Source organism: Mastomys coucha, unplaced genomic scaffold (assembly GCF_008632895.1).
Source record: "Mastomys coucha isolate ucsf_1 unplaced genomic scaffold, UCSF_Mcou_1 pScaffold21, whole genome shotgun sequence".
In the NCBI taxonomy this organism is placed as follows: domain Eukaryota; kingdom Metazoa; phylum Chordata; class Mammalia; order Rodentia; family Muridae; genus Mastomys; species Mastomys coucha.
The window spans coordinates 179,088,090-179,112,687 of record NW_022196904.1 but is presented as its reverse complement, the minus strand read 5'-3'; the positions used below and the strand labels follow the sequence as shown (position 1 = coordinate 179,112,687).

Sequence of the window (24,598 nt, the reverse complement as noted above, 5' to 3'; positions counted from 1 at the left end):
CACACACACACACACACACACACACACACACACACATGCACTTCTGCTAAGGCGCAAAGGCACCCTCCAGGACAGGAGCAGTACAGTCAAACCCATACCCAGAGGCAGGAGCAAAGGCCTTGGGTGTGGGATAAAGGTCTTTGGAGTTTGTAAGAAAATAAGAGGAGGGTTCAAGGTTTTAAATTCCAGCTCTTTGCCACACAGAACAGGGCAGCCCTGGCTGAGCTCACGCAATAGTGAGGAGTTTGCTGTAAAGAGAATCACTGCTGTGTCAGGAAGAAGGCTGAGCGTGCATCTCAGGGAGGACCCTCCCCATGCATGGCTATCACTTAGGACCAAGCTATTCTATGAAAATACAAAATACAACTCGTCAATATTTAGGGATTGATGGGACTCTGAAAATCCTCAGCTGCAATCCTTTTAATGGGCTTAATTCTCTTATTCAAAGTATATTTTGTAAAACTTAGGTGATACCTAACCAAATTCTTGTAAAGCAATGGATGGTGGAGGCAAATCCAAGTGAATACCCCCCAAATCTCTGAGGAGGTAGAGGCTCCTGGTGCCCGAGAGAACGATGCAAGAAAGCTCAACAGGAGACACTGCTTGATAGCTCCAGATGTGAGAGAGACAAAATGGATCAAAAGTTAAGACAAAAAACCAAACGTGTTTGAAAGATAGTCAGATAACCTTTAGATGTGCGAAACTCTTTAAATGGAACTGTACAAACTAACAGGAATCTTAGAACAGAGACAGACAAGATCTTGAGACAATTTTCCTTTAACAGTAAACTTAACGAAGCAGCACCAACGGTTGGGCTAAGTTGTCTTTTTGTTTGAAAAGAAGGGAAGGCAAATTAAACATTAACACTGTGGCTGGGCATGGTAGACTGTGACTTTAACCCAGAACTGGAGACACGGAGGCAAGGGGATGAAGGGTTTGCAGTCAGCCTGGGCTACACAGTGAGTGTGAAAAACATGCAGGGAGGGTGGGAGGAAGAAAAAGAGGGGCAAAGAAGAGTGGGAGGGAGGGAGGAGGGAAGGAAGGGAGAGATGTTAAGATTACGGATGAAATTTAAACTCAGTAAGCCACAGGGGCTCCTGAGTGGTGCACACACTACTAAGCGGATACAAGGATACAACCCTCTGGCAAACACTGAACACAAGGCGAGCGATTGGGCCCTGTGGGAAACTCTGCATGAGGCTGCAAAGGACAGGAATACAAAGCAGGCCACTAGACATCAAGAGGCTGAAGCATGAAGCGCCCTGTGGCCCTGGCTCCCTCCCTGCTGCTTCAAGCCTGTCTCCATTAAGGCTGCTAACAGCTGGAAAGGCACCAAGCAAAGCCGGAACGCAGAGCCAATGCCTACCTAATGTCTAGATCACAGACTATGATGGAAAACCCAAAGCATCAGAAAAAAAAACCTCTGGCCAATCCAGCAAGCCCCTGCCCTACTTGGGGCTGGATTTAACAACCACCACCGTGAAAGGGTTCTGAATCAGTCACTGGTAGCAGCGAAACCCTGAGAGGCCCTGCCACACTGGAATCCACAAAGACAAGAAAGCCAGAGCCCAGCAGGGCAGGGAGATGGTAAAGTCAATGCCACACAGAAGAAAACTAGAAAGGGCGAGCATCTTAGACTAACCACTGAAGAATAGCTAGGTCTGAACCTCAGAGGCAGGTTTGATGTGAACTTGGTCCACAGCATCCCGACAGCATAAAGCACAGGCCGGCAGACAGGACAGCAGGCTGTTGGCCTGACCCTCAGAGCTGAAGATTTTATTTATATTATTTATACAGCCTTAAGTGAATTCTTAATATTTTTTTAAAGTTTCATGATTGCTGCTCTTTTCTGAGACAGCATCTCACTACGCAGCCCAGACTAGCCCGGACTTGTAATTCTCTTACCCTTATCCTCTATGTGCTGAATTTCAGGCCCAGGAAACTGGACTTTTTAAAGATCATTTTAAATAAAAAGAGTACAAGTCCTATTCTGAAAGAGAAAGATGACCTGGAGCTCAGGGCCACCACAAACTGCAAACTGGGTCTCTTGCTAGGCTAACATGACATGCTTTGCATTAAAATCTTGACCCTGGGCAAAGAGATGGCTGAGTGGGTGCAAGCATGAGGGCCTGAGATCAGATCCCAGGACCAGCAAAGCTGAGCGTAGCATGTGTTAGTAATCACGGCGCTACTGTGGTGCAGCGGGACACCTGGCACACAAAGCAGAGGACAACAAAAGACAGGCTCCGTGTGATGGTTTGTCTATGCTCTGCCCAGGGAGTGGCACTGTTAGACGGTGTGGCCCTGTTGAAGTAGGTTTGTCACTGTGGGTGTGGGCTTTAAGACCCTCATCCTAACTGCCCGGAAGCCAATATTTTCCTAGCAGCTTTCAGATGAAGATGTAGAACTCTCAGCTCCTCCTGCACCATGCCTGCCTGGATGTTGCCATGTTCCTGCCTTGATGATAATGGACTAAACCTCTGAACCTGTAAACCAGCCCCAAGTAGATGTTGTCCTTATAAGAGTTGCCTTGGTCATAGTGTCTGTTCACAGCAGTAAAACCTTAACTAAGACACTCTGTTTCCAACAAATACTTGAGACTGTCCTCTGACCTCCATGTATCCACTGTGGCATAAGCCCACCTAGACCCCCATACATGAACAGAGAGAGAGAGAGAGAGAGAGAGAGAGAGAGAGAGAGAGAGAGAGAGAATGAATATCAGATTATTTGTCCATCAGAAATGCCATGTGTGTTTAATAGTCAATTTTAATTTCACTAGGATCTCCTAGACCCTGTACTTTAGGACCTTGAGTCTGTATATTAACATTTGGAGGGATGACTTGTATTGTTCATGTCCACTGGCTGTTTCAGCATCTGACATCCTATATGTCGCAGCTAACGTCCTTACTCTGTGGGACAAAACTCCCTTCCGAATCCGCTGAAACAAAGCTGAACCCTCAGCATGCCTGACATGGTACGAGTGGGAGCTGCCAGAGCGGAGGCTGGCCAACAACTGGAAGTTCAGCTGTCTCAGCTGAGTTTGGGGACAGCGCCCAGCTTTGCCCAGAAGATGTCCCGCCATCAGCTCTTTACAAACCAGGGGTGTTCCATCTTCTTCACTCGTTTTTCAGAGAGTGATATGACATGCATAGCACCACCCTGCTTGTTATATATTCCAATCTCTTCTAGTTAACACTGCCAGCTAGGAAACCATTCCTGGGGCCTAGTGTGGCCTATGTATCACTCTCCAGAGCTGTGTCTCCCATATCTGTCCTGAAACACCACACACAGGGGAGTTTCTGTCCGAGTCCCAGTAGCATCCTGTTTACTGGAGACACATATTGACATCAACCTCCCCCAAAGTTCATCTTATCTAGTCCCTTGAAACCTCTCTAATCAAGTCCCCTCTCTAACCCTATTACTGAGGTCCTGGTGGCCTCGGGTGAGCAAAGCAAGAAAGAAAAGATCACTCTCCTGCCTCAATAGTCTGCAGTTACTCCACACAACATATTCGAGAATATGAATATTCACATGGAAGAATACTCGAGATCAAGGGGAAATTCCTTGGCACAGGTAAAACGCCTTCTGGCAGTGGCCTGCCCTGGATCTGGATTCTCTGCCCTCAAACACGCCAGCTCTCTCTCTCTCCTGAATGTCTCCAGACTAGCACTCAACATACCTTGGCTCAAAACAGGCTTAACAGTTGATCTCCACCTTACCACAGCCTTCAGGGTGTCTGTAAGGTTTCCATTCCTAGTTTACAGCCTTCACTAGTGAGCATCCTTTCTGAGTTACCAAGTATGGGTACTGTTGGCCTCAGCAGGATAATGTGCAGCACAGCGAGCCATGTACGTAGAGCACCACCACATCTTAGGGTGTGGCAGAGAATACTGGCTTAATTGTCCTGAGAGGGAGCCCAAGAGATGCACGCCTACATCCTAACTTCATAGATTCACGTACAGGAGCAGCAAGAACAACCACAATGCACTTTCGGTGGTCTCTGAATTCAGTGTTTTGGTTTTGGCTCCTTAATCTGACCCAGTGCTCAAGATTCTATGAGACAGAACTAGGCAGGTAGCAGCGTGTAGTGGCACGCACTTTCAATACCAGCACTTGAGAGGCAAAGACAGGCAGGTCTCTGTGCATTCAAGGACTACATAGTGAGGCCCTGTCTCAAAAACAACAATAACAACAACAACACACACACACACATACACTAACCACCATTAAATATAGAGACATTAAAAATTCTGTATTCAGAAAAGTTTCAATTCCTTCTTTTTCTTTCTTTCTTTCTTTTTTTTTTTTATTTTATGTGTATGAGTGCACTGTAGCTGTACAAATGGCTGTGAGCCATCATGTGTGTGGCTGCTGGGAGTTGGACTCAGGGATCCTTCTTTTAAAGCAGCAGTTGCCCTCCCTGGGTAAAGACTCTCTGATTAGATGTCGTCTTCAGCTGTGGTTAAAGGACATGTTGGTGTGGGTGAAGCAGTTGTGGAAACATTACTCAGGACCCCTCCTGCCCAAGAGCCCAGAATCCAGCCAAGCCACACCTAAAACAAGACCCTACCATCCACTGCCTCTGGGGCAGGGCTCTGGCAGTCTGAGGTCTCAAGACATAAGCTAATGTGTTACTACTTCACCTTACAAAAACACTGCAACTGTACACCTCCAAGACCAGAAATGGAGTGTGTGTGGACTTAATCTGCTTCTAGTTGAGAAAGTCAAATGGAAGAGTAGGAATGGCTAGCCTTCTCTAAAAGGAATGAAGACAGTCCTTTTTTCTGGCTGTCCAGGGGAACAACCTCACTCATAAAAAGAATTCGTCAGTTTGTAGACCAGAAGTAAAGGGAGTCCCAGCCCCACAGAAGACCCTCAGGATGTGTGGGTGGAAACGACTCCATGATGCCCCGTGCAGGAGACTCTGCCAGCAAGGCCACCCCTCGTCCATCCACACCTACCTTCCTTTTCTGAAATACACATCGACTTTATCCTGGGTGTCCTGACTAAAAGATAAGCTCCTAGCCCCCAGTGCTGATGGTCATGACCTGACAACTAAAGTCTGGCCACTGAGATGTGAGGAGTCACTGGATTTCCAGCTCAGTCCTTTAAGGGGGTACCACTTCTCTCTTCCACTCTCTTTGCTAGAGACTGAGTGGGGAACGATGGCTGAAGTTCCAGCTGCCATCTTGTGACGAAGGATGAAACCTTGCACTAAATGTGAGAGACAGAACGAGGAGCCTCTGTCCCTGAGAGCTTCATGAGGAAGCACAGAGACAGCCCTGGCCTGCCTCGCTCTAGTTTCACAGTGTGAGAGAGTAAAACCATTAGGAAACAAGCCTCCAACCAATGCCTCAGCCTCATCGGCAGAGCCCTGCAGAAACACTTAGGGGACGCCACAAGACCAGGAAAGGACAAATTCATGGCTCGTCCTGGACAACATCTCAAGAATCATTTCAGAGCAGGTCAGGGGATGCAGGCATCAGCAGTTCACAGTCGGATGACTAGAAAGGGACCGCACAGAGGCTCAGCAGGTGATGTCAGGCGACTAGGCCCACTGCCTCTGACGGGACAGACGCCCCTTTGTACCTCTTCCATGTTGCACAACTCCTGGCGCAGGGCGACCTTCAGATCCGTACAGTCTCTTCCGAATCTCAGCGCTACCAGACACTCCTTGGTTAAATGTGGGATCTAGTCAGAAGACACAGGTTTTTAGTCGAGAGGTTGGTGAGGACTGTTCCCACTGACTGAAATGCAGGGAAGCTTCCCAGCTCCAGCACAGGAGGATTTGGCCAAAGCAGATGCCCCTGTCCATGGTGAGAGGCTGTGGGGCGGGGGGGGGGGGGGGGGGGGGGCGCGTGTCTCTGTGCCCAGAACCACTTCTGACAGCAGCTGCTGTAGCCAAGGGCTTTAGCAGGGTTCTCACTGCCCCCTGCTTGCTCAGCTACTCCCTGGCTGTAATACACTCCAGGGTGGGACACCTTAAGCTTCAGTGTCCCTAGGTGAAAAACTGAACCGGGAACTGAACCAAGGGCTGTCAGAAGGGAATCAATAGTCAGAGAAAGTTTGGAACGTCTGGATGTTCAACATATGTCAGCTATTAATAGCATTAAGTTGGGCACATGTATATTTGTGTGTGTATGTTTGGGTGTGTGCACATTTGTGTGTGTATATGTGTGTGTGGTTTGTGTGTGTGCATGCTTCACACAGGCATGTGAATGCATGCATGGCATGAATACATGAGTGCCCTCAAATGCGTGTGGAGACCTGAGAACACTTTTCAGTGTCAGTTCTTTCCTTCCACCACACGTGTACAGGAGATCAAAACCTGGCTCATCAGGCTTGGTGGCAAACACCTTGGTTTTTTTGAGACAGAATTTCTCAGTGAACTTGGAGCTTGCAAATTCAGGTAGACTAGCTGGCCAGCAAGTCCCAAGGATCCTGCTGCGCCCTTCCCAGCACCGGGATTGCAGGCAGGCACTGCAGGGTGGCTTTTTATGTTATGCTGAGGATCCAAAATCAGATCCCCCACCCCCCGCTTGTGCACCATGCACTTCACTCCGCAGCCCTGTACTGAATCAGTTTTATTTATTTTCAAAGGTCTTAATGTTCCCGTCACTTTTTCTGTCATTATCAACAACTGTTCATTAGTCATATTTCCTATATTGATGTCATTCCTGCCCTGCTGACAAGACAACCTTCTTCCAGGCATAAGTTCCCTCCGATTTCGTCCCAGAGCTTGAGAAACGCCCCTTTTAAAGGATTAGCAATCCCAGCTGTTTTGACACTCCCATTTCTAGCCTCCTGAGTCTCTGCCTCCCACTGTTAATGTCAATGGTCACACCTGACTCTAATCCCAGGTGAGTTATTCTTCAGCAGCTCACTGGGTTAAAAATTAAACCAGGTCATGATTGATTTTGGAAGATACTGAAGTTGGGGAAACACACACAAAGCAAAACCAGGCTCTTCAGAATTGTGTGTACCTTACAGAAGAGCTCCAATAACATCTTCTGCCGAGCTCGTTCATACGGGTCGTATGGAAACAGTTTTCTTCCTGGGTAGACGTCATCCAGGTACTCGCAAGCAATGACAGATTCATAGACCAGCTGACATTGGCTGTTCTCCAAGACAGGAATTTGGCCAAAAGGATGTTTGGTATAGTACCAATCAGGCTTGTTTTTCAGGTTAATGTTGATGACTTCATGCCTTAAAAAAAGTGGGGGGGGGGGGGGAAGAAGACTCGAAGTGAGAAGCATAAAGACAGACACTCCCCTCGAAACAGGAGCAGCTATGACATCAACACTCGTACTTAGAACTGTTTCTTTGACAATGGAGTTTGGTGTAAAATATGTAACATGTTTGTGTTCATTCCTGCAGTGGTGTCAGGTGTTTCCTATGGCTTCTTCCACCCACTCCTGTGATTGAATCCTATGCCTGATATCATCTACTAAATAGTAGGTGAAGCAAGAAGAGAGCCAGGCTAAGTGGCTGTACTGGCTGGTTTTGTGTGCCCACTTGACACAGGCTGGAGTTATCACAGAGAAGGGAGCTTCAGTTCGGGAAGTGCCTCCATGAGATCCAGCTGTGGGGCATTTTCTCAATTAGTGATCAAGGGGGTAGGGCCCCTTGTGGGTGGTGCCATCCCTGGGCTGGAAGTCTTGGGTTCTATAAGAAAGCAGAATGAGCAAGCCAGGGAAGCAAACCAGTAAGGAACATCCCTCCATGGCCAAGGCTGACCTGGAAGTTGGGATGTAAGCAAGATTGGTCTTAAACTTGTGATCCTCCTGACTCTACCTCCCAAGTTCTTTGATCCCAGGGATGGTCCTCCATTTGGTTTTATGTGGTTGCTAGGTGTGAGTCGGTGGTTCATGAATACTAAGCAAGCAACTCCTACTAACTCAGCTACATCTCCAACCCCAATAAATACTTTTTTAATACCTACTGTGTGCCAGGCTCTGTTCTCAAATGAGGCAGACCCTACTCTCTTGAACTCCTTTTTTTGTATGATTGCCATAGTGTGTGGGAGAGGGGAAGACACGGTAGAAAGAACAAATAAGAAAATGTTGGACATGAAGAAGTAAATAGAAGAGTTCACCCAGGCTGCTCGAGGCAGAGGTCGGGCTACATTGGGGCAGTTATAGGCCTGAGTGAGCTGCGCCCTTCCTAACAAGGATGGATGGAGAGAAGCCAGCTCACCAAAGGGCAGCACTCGGTTTACTCTGCCTGGTCTCAAAGTTCGTGAAAACCTGATTCGGAAAAGAACTCAGGAGTTCAGGAGAACCTGCCCAAAACTCACTTATTGGAGTCACTCAGAAGAAAGGGAAGAGGGGCCCCTTCTAGGAGCCCAAGACTTTAAATGACGCACTTGGCCTTGGTTTCTCACCTGATGCCTTTGGCCTTGAGGACCAGGCGTGTCCTGTGCGAGTAGGGGCAGAACCTCATGCTGTAGACTCGGATCACACCCTCAGGGACTGGCCCTGGGGGACAGCTTCCTACAGGGAAGAGTGAGAGCAAAACGATGGAGAGCCAGGTTAGCCCAGTGGGGAGGGAACTGGCTCACCTCACTGACACTCAGGGAAGAGGCTAAGCACTGCCCCTCAGGCTCCAGAGGGGATGTTTGCACATCGAGTTTGAAAGCAGCTCCCACGCATTTCTTCTCCCAGCCCGAGGGTCCACGTCTAGAAGATTTACCTTTTCCCAAGCATCTTGTCGAATCCCCAGACATCAATCTCCAGGTGTCTATGCAGTACCCAAAAGCTCACTGTCGCCGCCTCGCCACGCCTTGCCTCGCCTCGACTCGCCTCGTGGGCCTCCGCGGCTGCCGGCTCCGGGTACTGCTAGCTGTGCTCCCTCCAGACCCAAACTGAATTTCTCAACAGTCAACGGCACTCTGGTGGGGCAGAGAGGAAGTGAACTGGGACCCCTGTATAAACTAACCCCTCACAGATACCTCCCCAGATATGGAAGTCCAACCAAGCCCCAGAAAGTACTTCTGGCTTTAGACACACGGGGAAAGCACTTGGTGGGTCCTCATCCACAGAAGGAAGACTGGACATTTAAGCCCCAACTTGGATTTCAAAGGAATAGAATACAAATTTACTAGGCTAATGTTCACTTCCCCTTTCTATCACAAATCCCGGTCTCGGATAGAGAAATTACTGCTCCTTCTGTATAACCCATTCACCAGGCTTTGTCTTTTTAAAACAGCCACATTGACTCTTGATTCAGCAAATGGGACAACAGACCTAGGATAAGCTAGGACTTTTCATCATCACTTGGGAAGTAAATCCCAGCCTTGGTACCCCGCTGCCACACACCTCTCCCTGGGCCTCCCTCATCCTATTTGTGAGACTCCTGCCCATTCTGAGAAACTGTCGGTGAGTGACCCCCAAAACTCCTAAAAGCCAGGAACCATTTGAGTCCTCCTCCAGCCTCAAGTTCTGACAAATGTTGCTTTAGTTTCCAAGGACTCGTAGCTCAGAAACACAGCGGCCACTCCCACACAAGGGAGAGGCGGGAGTGGCTGACAGATAAGCTGAGATTCTGAAAGCCAGCAGGTGAAAAGGGGAATTCTTTCAACTTTCCAGGACTGAGATGGAGTGCTCACCAACACGTTTTTTGTTGATGGAGTGACAAGGAAGGAAAGAAAAGCATTGAGAGTCTCATTCACACTCAGTTATGTCTGAATTATTTCAGTTCCCAAACGTCTGTGTCATGTAATCAATACTACCCCTTCACAAAAGTACCCCCAGAAACATGAAATTATTTGTCCAAAATAAACTTTGAAACTTTGAAAGTTCAAAGGCTTTTAAAAGGTCCACTGTCTGGGCTGCAACATGGAGAGTTTCCGTCCAGAAAGACAGCACAATGGCAATGACAGCTTCATTGTTGAATCAAACTTTTTTCCCCCTAAAATAACAAAGCCTTATCATGTGTCTTATAAATGGGCAACTCTGGGCCTCTGGAATTCTCACCCCTCCAGAATGTCTTGGCTAATAGTACTTTTTGGTACAGAATGGGAAACCTTTTGAAATCTTCAGAACAATGGGTCCACTACAGTTTTAGTCTAGAACTCCATGATCCCGTGGGAGGTAGGCTGAAAAGGCAACGTGTCGTCAATAGTAACTCTATGTGAATTAGGAAAGAGCAGGGATGTTCGAATGGATGCTTGGAAGTGCATAGGGAAGCCTGGTGTTGATGGGCTCTTGCCTTGCTTTGCCTTTCCACTGCGGCAGACGCAGGTCTGACAGGCAACTACTCCCCTGGAACTAACTCTGATCGAGACCAGGCCAGATGGTAAAACTGAAACAAGGAACATGAGAGCCATGCCCTGTCAGGTAAGGCGGCCGGGCAGGGTAGGGAGATGGCTTCTGAGAAGACTAACGGACCTTCTGTTAGGTTTCAAACCGGGACAAACAGCTGAGGTGCCTGTGGCCCCCAAGCTTTCCCAGCAGTCCTCCTGGCTGGCACACCCACCCGAGACCCTAATCTCCAGCCCAGGGACTATGCAGGCTGCCCTTCCCCCAGCCATGCTTTCTCTATATGGCCCAGCCATTCTGGCTACACCAGCCTTTTTTACCCATTTGCACCTCTTGGCCTCTGCTCCTGGTTCCCCTCTCTCCCTCCACCCTCTTCTCACAGGCCCAACTCAGTCTGCTGGCTCGGGATACTCTCGAGTGTCTCCGCCTCTGACTGTACCTGCATTCTCCCTCATAGTGAGAATGAAGCCCCCCACCTCAGGAGCAGTCGTGCCCACCTTTTTATTTCTTGTCTTTCATTCACCTTTCACATAAAGCAGGTAAGCACTGAGGAGAATGCATCCAGGTTCTGAAGGGAAAATCAAAGTGAGTCATTACTGACCTGCTGGGGCCCCACTTACCCTTACACTGCCTATATAGATCCTAAGGAGATTATGCCACTGGAAAAATGAATAAACAGGGGTTAACAGGACCAAGCACTTGTATGTGTATGTATGTATGTGTGTATGTATGTCTGTATTTGTGTGTGTGTGTGTGTATGTATGTATGTATGTGTCTGTGTGTGTATGTATGTACGTATTGTATTGTGTGTGTATATATGTATGTGTGCATGTATGTATGTGTCTGTGTGTATGTATGTGCGTATGTGTGTATTATGTATATGTGTGTATATATATGTACATATGTATATATATATATACATATACATATACATATATATATATATATTCAATAGCCTCTAACTTTCAGAGCTGCTTCAGGTTTATGACAATATAAAGCAGAACACACACAGGTACCTCAGATCCTCCCTCCACATACAGCCCCCTAACTCCTCAGAGTGGCACCTTCATTACAACAGATGAACATATAATGACACATCACTCCAGGTCCACAATTCACAAAAACCATTCGCTACTGGCCAACTTGATCTCTACATCACACGTTATGATTTATATTTTGGTATTCTCAGCTACTTAAAGCAATAGTTTTGAGACACACTCTTAGTACTTTGAGCTGCATAAAATCCAGTCCGAGGCCTGAGTTAGCCTGGTGGTTTGAATTTGGTCATTCACAGTTGTTTACGTTGCAATGGCTCAGACAGCAGTGGCCAGGATGGGAACTCCACTTGCAAACTGAGAGGTTCTGGGATGCCAGAAGGGGAAACATTTCCAGTTTCCCCCTCATGATTCACTCCTTCTAAAGGAAATGAAATCTAAGAGCAGGGAATATCATTTATAAAAGATTTCCCTGAGCAAGCTGTTGTGGTCCGTGTTATGATCCTAAAACTTGGAGTCTGAGGCAAGGGGGTCACCAATTTGAGGCCAGCTAGGGCTACAGAGTGACCATTATCTCGAGATAAAAAGTATGTCTGTACATGGGAGGTCACATTTTGAGATACAGGTCTATTTGGAGTGGTTAGGACGAAGGTGGAAAGTATTCTCCACCTATGGGAGGCATTCTCAATGTCAGGATTCTCAAAATGGGCTGTGAGACCTGTCTGTGGCCCTGGGGCAAAATGCTCAGCCTCTTCGAGCTCCATCTTCCCTATTTAAGATGGCCACCAAGCCTTAATGAACATGATGGTTTTGAGTATGGAGTGAAATCGAGCAGAGTTCTATCCTAGTGAGCCTCAAAATTAAAGAGAAATACTAATGAACAAGAAGGCACTTTAAATGCGGGGCAGTGGTGGTGCACACCTTTGATCCCAGCACTTGGGAGGCAGAGGCAGGTGGATTTCTGAGTTTGAGGCTAGCCTGGTCTACAGAGTGAGTCCAGGACAGCCAGGGCTACACAGAGAGACCTTGTCTCTGGGGGGGGGGGGAAGCGCATTTTAATAGTACCATGCCTTCCCATTTAGCACCCATAAAGAAGACACACATTGCAATTCAGCTCTGCCAGGCATATGAGAATTAGCATCCAACTGACCACACTTATTTCACCCGTTAGCAGTTTAATGCTGGGTGAACGTGTTGAAGGCTGCAGGCTACATTTCAGTAATGTGATTTTTAATCTCGCCAAAGATCACAACAGTTTTCCCAGAAGAATTTTAATCATGACCTTTAAGCTTGTTCTCTGCTTCCCCTTAAAATTTAAGTAGGTAACTCCTAAATGGTTTTTTGCAAATGTTCCATCTATGCTATTTCGTGTTTGCATCTCTGTTATGTTGACTAACTCAAGCGCAAAATAATCTTAATAAGGTCACAGAAACCTATTAGAAATAAGTTTTCAGACATCTGAAATATAATCATATCCACTTTTCTCTGTATGTGAAGGTGCATATATGTATGCATATATATTTTACACACACACACACACTCGCATGCACACGCACATGGCAGAGGCCAAGTCTTTTGAGATGGGGGCCTCATCTTTTCACCTGGAACTTGCTGATTTAGTTGAGCCCCAAAAGCCCCAGACCCACCTCAGCTTCGTCAGCACTGGGATTACAAACCAGGGCCACCGCACCTGGTCTTGTTTGTGGGTCTGGGGATGGCCAAGTGCTGGAATTAAAGGTATGAACCATCATGCCAAGTTTGAGTTTAAAAAAGCAAACAAAAACAAAAACAAAAAAAAGTTTTTGTAACAATTCTCTAATATTAGCAGAAGCTAGATTGATTATATCCATCTCTTTGAAAGCCCACTTGACATGAAAGACCACATTACAGGTGTTCCATTATTGTTCACTGAACTCCATGGGCCAGATGAGAGAAAGAGCTCTACTCTCACATCTGCCTTTATTCAGGGTTTGCACAGAGTGATCGTGTTCCAGTGGTGTTACCTTTGGGACATACAAAATGAGGTTACTGAAATTACAGCAGGCAGACCTTCCCTTCTACGTAAGGAAAACTAGGTCAAAGGAGACCTTATTCTAAAGTTCTTGATTCCTTATTCCTGTGTCTTTATAACATGTGACACATTTATACATCCTGATAATATTTGAATAGTCAAAAGCAAAATTCCAAGAGTATAACACCAAAGTTTGTAAATTCATCCAAAAGCATCAACATCTGTTGAAACCAAACCATGATAGAGATATGACCCAAACGTGCCCAGAATTAATTCCAAGACCTTCTTTGGATACCACATTCCATAGATGCTCAAGAATTTTATATAAAATGTAATACTTGCAAATAATCTACCCATACCTTCTTAAATACATCAAACCACTTCTAGATGACTCGTAATAGCCAAGACAAGGTAAACTTTGTTACACTGTATTGCTTAGGGAACACTGACATGAGACATCTGAATATTCAGTACTGATATAATTTTTTTTCTTCTATTCTAAGGTAGTCAAATGGGAATGATGTGGAATCCATTGATAACAGATCATATTATTCTGTCTTGGCGTAATCTCTAAATGTAAGAGCTGTAGAAAAGGAACTTTGTAGACCAGTGAACTTTTCTAGAGAACAGTCTTTTTACAACAAACATAGGCTATATTTGAGGCACTTCACCTTTTAATAGCTGGGTTACTTTGGGCAAATAAAGACCTCCAACGCCCTGATTTTCTAACACACTGGCATTCTAATCTGTAATGTGGAGGTCAGAGTACCATGTGGTTTAGGGAAGTGTTATTTGGATCAGTCTAACACTTATAGAAACATTTATTAAAAACATCTAATACTTAGCATGCGTCTGTCATCTAGCAAGTACTTAACATTAGCTGTTACTGTGTTTATTATGATTTGAATGTATCAGAGATTTTCGTAGCCTTAAAAAAAACAGACAGTCTCAGAAAGGAAATTCTCCTGCCTGTCTGTGTCATCAACTAGTAATGCTGAACTGAAGGTACGAACTCCAGATCTGTGGAACAATGCTTGCTTATCTTCATCCAAATCAGAAAATTAATTTTAATTACAGGTTCCTGGCTTAAAGAACATTCAATAATCTAAGACTATTGACTATTCTTTCTTTCTTACGATTTCTTTACCCTAGTGCTATACTTTAAGCTCCCTTTAAGTGCTACACTTTTTAAGTGGAAATTCAAAAAAAGAAAAAGAAACATTAGCTATGGTTAAACACTTAGGTTTTCTTTTAAAAATGTAAGTGCAAAAAATTAAAAGTTGGCAATCCTATTCTGAAAAGCCCAAATTTAACAAGTCCCCGAAGTTCAGAATTGACCTCAAAATCCTCTTCCCTTCCGATAGGACGCAGGTCAGGCCGAACCACCCAGTGGCGGTGGCAGAAATCGCATCTCAGAGCAACCTTGGGCGGGTACGGCTCCAACCCGGAGTTGGGTCGCCGGGCGGCGGACGCGGAGGCGGGCCTGCCCCTTCTCGCACGGTCCTGCCCCGCAATTGGCCACCGAGCCCTGCGCGAGCCAATAGGCGACCGCGTTACAGCAACTACCTGGTGAAACGAGGGTCAGGCCGGAAATCTAAGGCTACCGAAAGAGGAAGTCGGTAGCTGGCGGTTCCTCTTAGCCGGTGGTTTCACATCCTACTGGAAATCCGCGAGGAGCCGCCAGGGCCTGCCCAGGGGCCGGTGGTCGGTGGCACAGATGGCTCCGCTCGGAGCAGGACGCTAGCTGTCCCGTTTGTGAAGTCAGCCAGTGCCTGGCTCCCCGGGGTGCAGCCCCACATCCCCGTGAAGCTAAACCCTGAGCTTTGCCTGATTGTTATGCGCCCGTAACGGTTCACCCCGAGATTTTCACAGGCAAGCCAGAAAACTACTACAGAAAACCTGCCGGTCGGTGAATGCCATTCCTAAGGGAAGTGTCCTCCGGGATCTGTTTACCAGATGCTTCTGCCAACATCTTAAGGCCTCACTTAACCTCTGGACCAGCCGCATCATCCCTAGAATGGAGTGAGGCTCCCAGACTACCTTCTCTTAATGGAAGTGATAAAAGTACTAAGATTAACCTTTCCCAATGGAGATTTCATCCATTACTTATTCAGTCTTCTATACTGAACTGGTTGATGTGATCTTAACGGTTTTGCATATGACACATCTAAATCTGTCTAATTTGATTGGAAGGGTTTGAAAGGGCTAGAAGTAGGGGCTGATGAGATGGTGGTGGTTTCTGCTTGAGCTGGAGAGATGGCTCAGTAGTTAAGAGCACTGACTGCTCTTCCAGAGGTCCTGAGTTCAATCCCCAGCAACCACATGGTGGCTCACAACCATCTGTAATGGGATCAGATGCCCTCTTCTGGTGTGTATGAAGACAGCCACAGTGTACTCATATACATAATTTAAAAAAAAAAAAAAGTTTGCTGCCCTTCCAGAGGGAGAGTTGGTTCCCATGGCCTCTGCCAGTATCCCCAGCTCTAGGGGATATTTAATTTAATGCTCTTCTACCCATGGATATCTGTGCACACGCGCCTGAGCGCAAACACACACACATTTTAAGAAATGAAATTAGAAGCTGAGAGCTCAAGCAAAAGGCTACTCAGTCACGTTAACTTGAGGCGGTTTGGACTAAGGCTTCGATGCTCACAAGAGGAATAAGAGATTTAATGATGGAAAGAATGAGGAATTCAGTTTTCAGAAATGAGAAATCAAAAACAACATTTTTCTTGAAATCCAAATCTAGAAGTCTGGATCAAGCCAGAGGTGATGGTTTGGGGGTGTCAGTGAAGATGGTTAGGACCAATAGAATAGATTGTTCTGAAATAGAAGTGCAGTAGCGGGCCCCGGAGGAAACCCAGCTGGGCCATAAGGTCAAATTGTGAGAAAGGAGCCAGTGAGAATGTTGGGTAAAATAAAGGCATGTTATTTAACCACTGAAGGGAAACATTGGCTGAGGGCTCTTGCCCTTCAGAGCCCATAATCACAGGCCTCTGGGCTGTCCTGCAGGTAGAGACTTAAGTAGTCACGGAAGGTCTTGGCATCAATGAAGTGAGATGATGCTACGGGGTCTTCCTGCATGGCTGCCATCCAGAGCTTGAGTTTTGGAGTGTGGGCTATACACCTGTGGGAAGACAAGATGAGAGATGTGAGCCAGAGGAGTGAGACCAGCATCCCAGAGTCTCGCCTACCACCGCAGTCTATCCCCCTAGACTCTTAAAATGTATCTTTAAACACAGCTCTTTAAAATACAAGCCGGAGACTAAAAGGTTTTAGCTTTGAGTGGCATTGGGGTGTTTGTTTCTCAGAAGAGGAAGCTGAGTTGAGAGTTGCATGGTCAGTCAGTAAAACTTCAAACTGAGAGACTGACAGGCAACAGCCTTAAATGCCAATTTTCTATAGGAAATGAGAATAGAGGTGGCCCCAGATCATCGTGAGTTCTAGAACGGAGAAGTAAGCCAACGTAGCCGACTGCAAACTCAAAGCATGAGTTTCAAAAGCAGTGTGGAACTCGTACAAGTAGGCAGGAATTAAGAAAGGTGTCAACAAATAGGGAAATCAAGAACACTATTTGGTTAATTAAACTTGTACTGATGGGGGAAGGAGGGTACATAGGACTAAAATAAATTATCTATACCCGTGTGGATTTTAAGCCAGCAGAGGGTAAATGTTAAGACCCTGATGTCATAGACAGATGTCTCCTCTTCCCCTGGGCTGAGCAGGGGTGTGAATAGTGACCAGAGCAGGGGTGTGAATAGTGACCAGAGCATGGGTGTGAATAGTGACCTGACAGGTTGTGTGCCCAGGACTTTCCTCTCTTGCTGGCTCACGTTCGTGCCAGTGACGTTCAATATTTACCTTGGTTGAGAAAAATTCCATAAATAATATTATAGCTCTCATCCTAAACTATGCACAAAATATTCAAATGTCTTACTCATTGAGCTCCAATGCTTCCAGTCGTTGAAACCAAGGCCAAATAAGATAATCAATCATAGAGACAGAATTCCCACCAAAGAAGACTGTCTTCTTGTTAGCCATAGCCTGAATGTTTAAAAAAAAAAAAAAGTAAAAATAGGTTTATTTGTGCAGACAGAAAAACATTAAAAACAACAGAGGTATGATTTAAAACCCTCCATAACCCAGCAATTCTAACTGAAAATCTGATAGTACACCAGTGGTTCTCCACCTTCCTAACACTTGTGACCCTTTAATACAGTTCCTGATGTTGGGGTGACCCCAACCATAGAGTTATTTTCATTTCCACTTCATCACTGTACCTTTGTTACTATTATGAATCATAAAGTAAGCATCTGTGTTTTCCAATGGTCTTAGGTGACCTCTGTGAAAGGGTCATTTGACCCCCAAAGGGGTCACAACCCACAGGTTGAAGCTGCTATAATATACAGATATGTCGGGAGGACAAAGGTCCTTGTGCTCACAGCCATAGGAAAACCAGGAATGTTAAACATGCAGGGCTGTCTTTTCAAAGGAAAAGATGTATAACTAACTGTTCTGCCCAAAAGGCTGGGAGTGGAGGTGGCCAGTTGCCTAGGTAACCCCTGTGTTCTCTGTAGGGCCAAGCCATACCTGGCTTCCCCAAAGCTCCCACTACCACGCCTGGGGTTGGCTAACAGTCTAGATGACCTCAGAGTTATCTACATGGCCAGGGCCCACACTCCCACAACAGGGACCAGAGGTGGCTGATAGCCCAGATGACCTCTACCCTTTCGGTATGACCAAGACCGAACCATGTCCTCCCCAAGGCCCTTAAGATAATTCCCGTAGCCTATCTCCAGAGCCCATCTTTATGGACGTGTACTAGGACAAGAGTTTCACTGTAATGAAGCCTTCCTGCAGAGGCTTGCAATAGGTTTTACAACGCCTAAAACAAACTGCCGGGTGTCTGACTCTAGATGTTTGAACCCACCACTCCAGAGGCATGTTGAACCAGATTTCCTTCTTGCTTCATGCAAATTGGTACTCTGCTGAGACCCTGGAGGTCACAGAGATCCCCAAACTAAAGGAATAGCTCATCTGTGAACAGGTTACTTGCCCAGAGTAAAGTAAAGAAGTTTTGATACAATCAAACCTTAGAGCCCTGGACTGCGAACAGGAAGGAACGACACATAGCGTAAATGAATCTTAAAGTGGAGTGCAGAAAGCCTTTAAAATCCGCACAGTACACAGCTGCATTTGTATAAAGTAGGAAACAACCGGAACTTAGCACTCGGCTCTTGATACAGATGCTTGGTACTATGATGTGATCTTTTTTTAAAAAACTTGCCAAGTTGTACTTTCATGCATGGGTGCTTATCTGCACGTAAGCTTTTAGTTGAAAACATAGTTAAAACATTGTAGGAGTAGGCAGAATTGATGATTAAACAGGTAACAGTAATTTGGATAACTCTAAAGGCCAAATGGGATATTTCTGAAACGTAAGGTAAGTTGATAGGAAGGTTTCACCGAAGAGGGAAACCGAGAGTATTATTTGGTTAAGTAAACCTGTAGGTTAATTAAACCTGAAAAAGGTAGGTCGCATATGACTAAAATTCATTATCTACTTAGGATTATTATAAGGATTTTAAAAGACAAGAATCAAACCAATTTTCCGGTTATAAACAGCCTCTGTGGTTTTCCTCAGAGATCTCTGGAGTGTGGATAGATTATTCATGTCTTTCTGATTATTTGGAGTGTGGATAGATTATTCATGTCTTTCTGATTATTTGGAGTGTGGATAGATTATTCATGTCTTTCTGATTATTTGTCTTCTCTCCACTAAAATAAGAACCTGATTCCAGCTTCCATGCTGTCCCATAGAAAAGCAGGAATTAGCAAATTTGATTTAATAACAAATATATAACTCCACAATGAGCTACCAGTAAAGAAGCTGAACCACACACTACTGTAGGAACAAATTAAAATGCCCCGTTAAAGGAGAGTTATTTTAGGAGATTAGGAAATTCATGCTACCAGACCCAAATAAAGAGATCAGATTGCTAAGTTATGCATCAAACCCATGCACACATAGAAATCCTTTATGAATTAAGTCTATAATACACGTGAAAGTCCCCTGAGACCAAGCTGCCATCCCAGTGACACTAAGCTCAGTACCAGCAAAATCCATCTGTAAGACCACTGTGGGGAATCATAAGATTGGCTTGGCATGAGTCACAGGGTTTCAGATTAGAGTCTGTGGCCTCTCAGGTGCTGTGTGTCTTTCAGCTCCTGAGAAACTGAGGCACTCCCTCAGGAGGTGAAGCATTCAGGTCCCTCGGTGGCTCTCTGGATGTCCGCTTGGTAGTCAAGGAAGTGTGGAAGCTGGACAGGACAACTGCTCTTAGACAATAACTGGTGTACCAGTTATAGCTTGCAAATGCCATTGTATCCCGGCAACTACAATTGTATTGATCCTGGCAATTGTCATTATATTCTGTTTCTGGCAAAGGTATTAAAAAGTTTGATTGCTCCCAATAAAAACTGCCACAGCTTAAGTTTTGTTCTGGACCCTCCAACTGGCTTGGTTTAATTCAGGTCACCATATCAGGTGACCGTGGCCTGGTAAGTAAGCAGGGACACTTAGAAACCAAAAGCATCAGGTTAAAGGGAACTGGTTCTGTGCACTTTTCGTCAACGTAACAGATGCCAGGAACACTGAGCATTCACAGTGTAAGAATCGGCAGATTAAGACTGGAAAGATGGATGGCTCGGAGCTTACGGGCATAAACTGATTCTCTAGAGGACTGAGGTTTGGTTCCCAGCAACCACATGAGGTGGCTCAGAAATGCCTAGAACTCCTGCTCCAGGGGATCCAACACCTATGGCCACACCCACCTGCACCATCCCCCCACATACACATAATCAAAAGTAATAAAAATAAAATCTTAAAAATAGTAACAGTAACAAGAACAGAGTGAAAAACACACTGGAACCAACTCCATGCTTGGATGGAGCGCTAGGATGGAGCGCTAGGATGGAAAGCTTGGATGCATCCCTACTAAAGAGAGCACCTCTGCTTCTCCATGGCTACAGGCACAGAGGATCTCAAGACTGCGAAGAAGGGCAGCTCTCCCCAGAAGGAAAAGCACACGGGCTTTCCCACGTGTCTGCATTCCTGGCAGACTTCGTAGTGGGAAGCCTTCATTCCATCAGCAGCAGGGAGAAGCAATACAGCGGCATCTACATCTTCATTATATGAATACAGGCTGAAAACAAGAATGGAAAATGGGAAACGTAGGTGCTATCCTTCATTGTTATTTTAATGCTGATGTGCTGAGTGCTTCAAGCCCATAAGCCATGTGTAATTGGGCATGCCTGCAACACTAGCATTCACATGGCTGGGGCAGGAGGATCATGAATTTAAATCCAGTATGAGCTGAACAGTGGGTTTGAGGCTAGCCTGGGACACCTTTCTCAAAAAACTAAAGTCAATCGACAAACCAAAAAAAAAACAAAAAAAACAAAACAAAAAAAAAAACTAAAGTCAATGATAGTACTTTCAGGTGTCTTAATTTATATCATGCGTAGAACAGCTGACAAATCTATTGTGATTTATTTTTGACTGGATACTATTTCTAATTGTCAGACAGTGATTTGGAAAATGAGCTTGTGAAGGCACAAAGAAATGCAGATATAGATTGTCATTTATTATGGTGAAAGCCAAGAAAAGCGAGTACCTCCTCTAGCTTGCTGAATTCTCTCTTCAACTCTTCCTTTATGCTGGGACAGTCTTCCTTTCTCTTCGTCCTAATAAACCTTATAACCAAAGACGGCACCTGAAGGGAGATTGAGTCTTTAGTTTATCAGGGTGAGGCTATTGTCCCACCCTGCCAACACACACATAACAAACTAGAATCCCTCCAGAGTGCTGTAGAGACAAGTGTGGACCAAGTCGCAGTGTTTGCAGAAACCATGGCCTGATATTTCAAACCTCTTTTGTAGACTAGCATATGGGGCTGCTTCAGATTTTGTAATTTGCAGATAATGAAACCCACGTTAGCAAGTTTGAGCCAGAAATCTCATAAATGGGCACTGAGTGGTTTAGAATTAAACAAGTGGGCCTGGAACTATGGGAATTTTCTAAAATCATACTGAGAAATAGACTAACCAAGAGGTACTAGCTGCTGCCAATGCCAGCAAGCAGTAACAGGCATTCATAGTGCCTAGTGCTACCACCTGCTGAGATGACTACACATGTTTGCTCTTGCATTGCTCCCCCAGAATTTAATCTTGCAGCCACTGCCACCACCTCTATAACACACAAAAGACTCCATTACCTCCTGCTTCAACCACGTGAGTACTGGTGTTATGGGCATGCCCTCAACAATCGTGTGTGTGTGTGTGTGTGTGTGTATGTGTGTGTGTGTGTGTTGGGGAGGAGCATGCAGGTACAACAGATCCATGTATGTACATGTGGGGTCAGAGTGGAACATTAGTGACTTTCTCTGTCACTTGTCACCTCACTCCCAGTTCTCACGGCGTGTCTTCTCCCGTTTTTACTAAGGGAAGACATTTTGGATATTTATCCCCGAACCATCACAAAGGCACCACTGATTTAGCCTAGAACAAAACAAGGGTTTTGGTTTTGGTCTTGGTTTTTCAAACACACCTTAGAGAATAACTCAAAGGTCATCTTCTGGCAAGCTTTCTCATACGGGTCATCTGGAAATAACTTCTTCTCTGGGTATGCCTCATCCAGGTACTCACAAGTGATGACGGATTCGGTGACCAAGTGACCCTGACTGTTCTCCAGAACCGGCACCAGCCCAAAGGGATTCTTCTCAAAGAACCACTCGGGCTTGTTCTTCAGGTTGATGTTGATGATTTCGTGCCTGAAAGACACAAGGCTACTGAAGAGAGCAAGGCAGTTTCTGTCTCTCTGGATTAGTGTGGCCCGATCCCACCATCTACTTAGTGGATGGGCCTTGGATGGAGGAGGAGAGCTCCGACCATGCTGCACCTGCATTTTAAGAGCCTGGTTCACATGCCCCCCTGCAGGCAAACAGCCAATGCTCACTTCTCTGTTCATCTGCCTTGTTTCACTCATCGTCCCCACGATCCATCGCTGTCACACACTGTAGACTTTCCTTCTCTTTAACAGTGGAACATTACATGTAGAGCGTTTTTGTTATCCACTCGTCTGTCACTTTCCATCGGCCGCACACCGTTGTGAACAGTGCTGTACTAGACATGGGAAGGCTGGTGTCTCCTGCATCTCAGCAGGAGGCAACCGACTGGATTGTGCGCATGCCCACTGAGTATTAGAATCAGCCTGATAAAACCTTTCATTTTGATCCAGTTCAAAATGAGTTGAATTGACTCAAGTGAATACATTTTGCTAATATGGATTTTAAAATCCTTGTTTATAAGGGTATTATTTTAATCCTAAAAAAAATCCCATAAAATGAACCACATTGAATCCACGTGTTTTGGTATGTTTTCTTTAAGAAGGTTTCTCAGTCATAAAAAGTATGAAACTAGACAGACAGCCCAGTCGTGAAGGGCGCTTGCTGCTCTTGCAGGGGACTGGGGTTCAGTTCCCAGGATCCACATCAGGGCTCATGACTATAACTCCAGTCCCTGGAGACCCAATGCCCTCTTTTGCTCCATGGGATCCTGAAAGCACATAAACTCATTCACAGGTACACACACATGCACACAAAAATAATTTTTAAAAAGTATACAAAGTAAATAAGAAAGAATCCATTGGAGCCAGGCTAAATCCAGATTGTAATTGTATACACCTTGTATCCTGCAGAGGCTGTAAGAGAAAGGGGAGCGTTCTAGTCCTTAAAATGATGTCTAACTCAAATCAGGCGCCATGTCCACTAGCAGAGACCACTCAAAAGTAAGCTATCCCAGCACGTTTGATTCCCTGTGCCCTCAACCACAAAGAGCAGATTTAGTTTATAGATTTCAATGTATAATCCTTCACAAGAACAAATAGTGTGAACACTGAATTAAGTGTGTGTGTGTGTGTGTGTGTGTGTGTGCACGAGTATGTGTACATGCATGTTAAAAGGTTTACATTAATAATCACCATACAGGCCACCTGCCCTGGGAAAAACAAAACCCTCTGCCATTGAATAATGTACATCTCTGAGAATTATCGTTTGAAAATGGAAGGCAGGTCCTGGGCTCTGGAGATCAAGAACACAAAGTGAATGTTGGAAGCTTGGCATTTTGAGCCAACACTCAGCACAGCTGAGCTCACAGGCTGGAGGATGCTCCTTACAGAGAGAACGCAACACACATGACCTGTGTAAGACGTTACTGCCCCAGGAAAAGCTTCCTGCTTCAAAGTCAGTCTGGGAACATTGCAGAGCAGTTAGTATACACACTATCTGAAGGTACCCTTCTCCCAGTAAGAGTCCCCACCCCGCTCTTATGGTAAAGTAATTTCAGTTTGGCTTTAGAAAAGTCCTGGTGGGAAATAAATTCTTTTCCACGAAGAGTTTCAGTGGGAAACACATAGCACAAGGCATAGTGCCCAGAATCCAGCTGTGTCCTGTTCTTGGACTCTCTCATTGTATGTATGAAGACAATATCTTTTATTTTTCAATTCAGTTTGAGATCTCTTTGTCACAGGGAAAGTTCTGACTAATGTAGAAAATTTGATTTAGGTTAAAAAAATTTTTTTCTTGTGTTCAAAACCATTATCTCCCATCCAAATGAAATTAAAATCGTTACAAAGTGACTGTTAATTTTCAACTTCTTTAGGTTACATCTTAACATTTAGGGAAAAGAACTGCCTGCCTGGCCAACAATCCCCACGGGCTAAAAGTCGTTTCTAATTTTAACTGTATACATGATTTTTTTTCTTAAGGGAGAGCTTCCAAACAGGGGGCGTCTAATAATTGTTCAAAAGATTCCCCAAGGCATTGAAAGGAAAATGGTCCAATGGACACGGTATCAGGAAAACCAAGAGACTCTCCAACTGTAGATAACCGGTAGGTCAATGACTTTGAATAATGAAGCTTTGCAAAGAGACTTGACTCAGACACTTCCCAGTGTTTACGACCCAAATGGCTGTGCACGTGACTCAGAACTCTTCTAAGCGGGTGACCTTTGTGCAACCCGAAGCAAGCCTCTAGTTCACCAAGAATCCCAGGACCCCAGTGTTCGGCAGTCTCGTGTAAACCATTAACCTCACCGGAAAAAACAAAACAAAACAAAAACAAAAACAAAAACCAACCAAACAAACAAACAAAAACAGCTTTTTTGAGCCACAGACTGTTTAAACAGGCTGCCCTAGAGCCCTGAAGTCCGTGACAATTCTCCCCTTGAAAAGAGGGTGTCCAACTGAGATCTCCTGCAAAAGGCTGAGAACATTT

General features: G+C 45.3%; 2 protein-coding genes and 1 long non-coding RNA gene across 5 annotated transcripts in view; 1 reads left to right on the top strand and 2 right to left on the bottom strand.

The window, feature by feature from the left end:
* The window catches only part of LOC116103975 (glutathione S-transferase omega-2), a 19,258-nt gene extending 4,271 nt beyond the window's left edge, over window positions 1-14,987 (bottom strand). Inside the window, exons 1-6 of one of the 2 annotated variants that reach the window (XM_031390627.1) lie at window positions 14,832-14,987; window positions 10,757-10,827; window positions 8,692-8,890; window positions 8,384-8,492; window positions 6,984-7,206; window positions 5,590-5,691 (exon numbers count right to left, since the gene is read on the bottom strand). In XM_031390627.1, the coding sequence (XP_031246487.1) occupies window positions 5,590-5,691; window positions 6,984-7,206; window positions 8,384-8,492; window positions 8,692-8,725 (468 nt within the window). In that variant the 5' untranslated portion in view covers window positions 8,726-8,890; window positions 10,757-10,827; window positions 14,832-14,987. Of the gene's footprint in view, window positions 1-5,589; window positions 5,692-6,983; window positions 7,207-8,383; window positions 8,493-8,691; window positions 8,891-10,756; window positions 10,828-14,603; window positions 14,805-14,831 lie in introns of those variants that run through there. The other variant, XM_031390628.1, reaches the window with a different exon arrangement.
* A 105-nt stretch (window positions 14,988-15,092) lies between these two features.
* LOC116103976 lies at window positions 15,093-22,685 on the top strand. The gene is made up of 4 exons (XR_004123643.1): window positions 15,093-15,287; window positions 20,298-20,498; window positions 21,486-21,557; window positions 21,964-22,685. It is a non-coding gene; the product is annotated as an uncharacterized LOC116103976 (long non-coding RNA).
* The window catches only part of Gsto1 (glutathione S-transferase omega 1), a 9,141-nt gene continuing 454 nt past the window's right edge, over window positions 15,912-24,598 (bottom strand). The window contains exons 3-7 of one of the 2 annotated variants that reach the window (XM_031390626.1): window positions 24,331-24,340; window positions 21,874-22,135; window positions 20,942-21,040; window positions 17,203-17,309; window positions 15,912-16,392 (exon numbers count right to left, since the gene is read on the bottom strand). In XM_031390626.1, the coding sequence (XP_031246486.1) occupies window positions 16,239-16,392; window positions 17,203-17,309; window positions 20,942-21,040; window positions 21,874-22,135; window positions 24,331-24,340 (632 nt within the window). In that variant the 3' untranslated portion in view covers window positions 15,912-16,238. Of the gene's footprint in view, window positions 16,393-17,202; window positions 17,310-20,941; window positions 21,041-21,873; window positions 22,422-24,330; window positions 24,341-24,598 lie in introns of those variants that run through there. The other variant, XM_031390625.1, reaches the window with a different exon arrangement.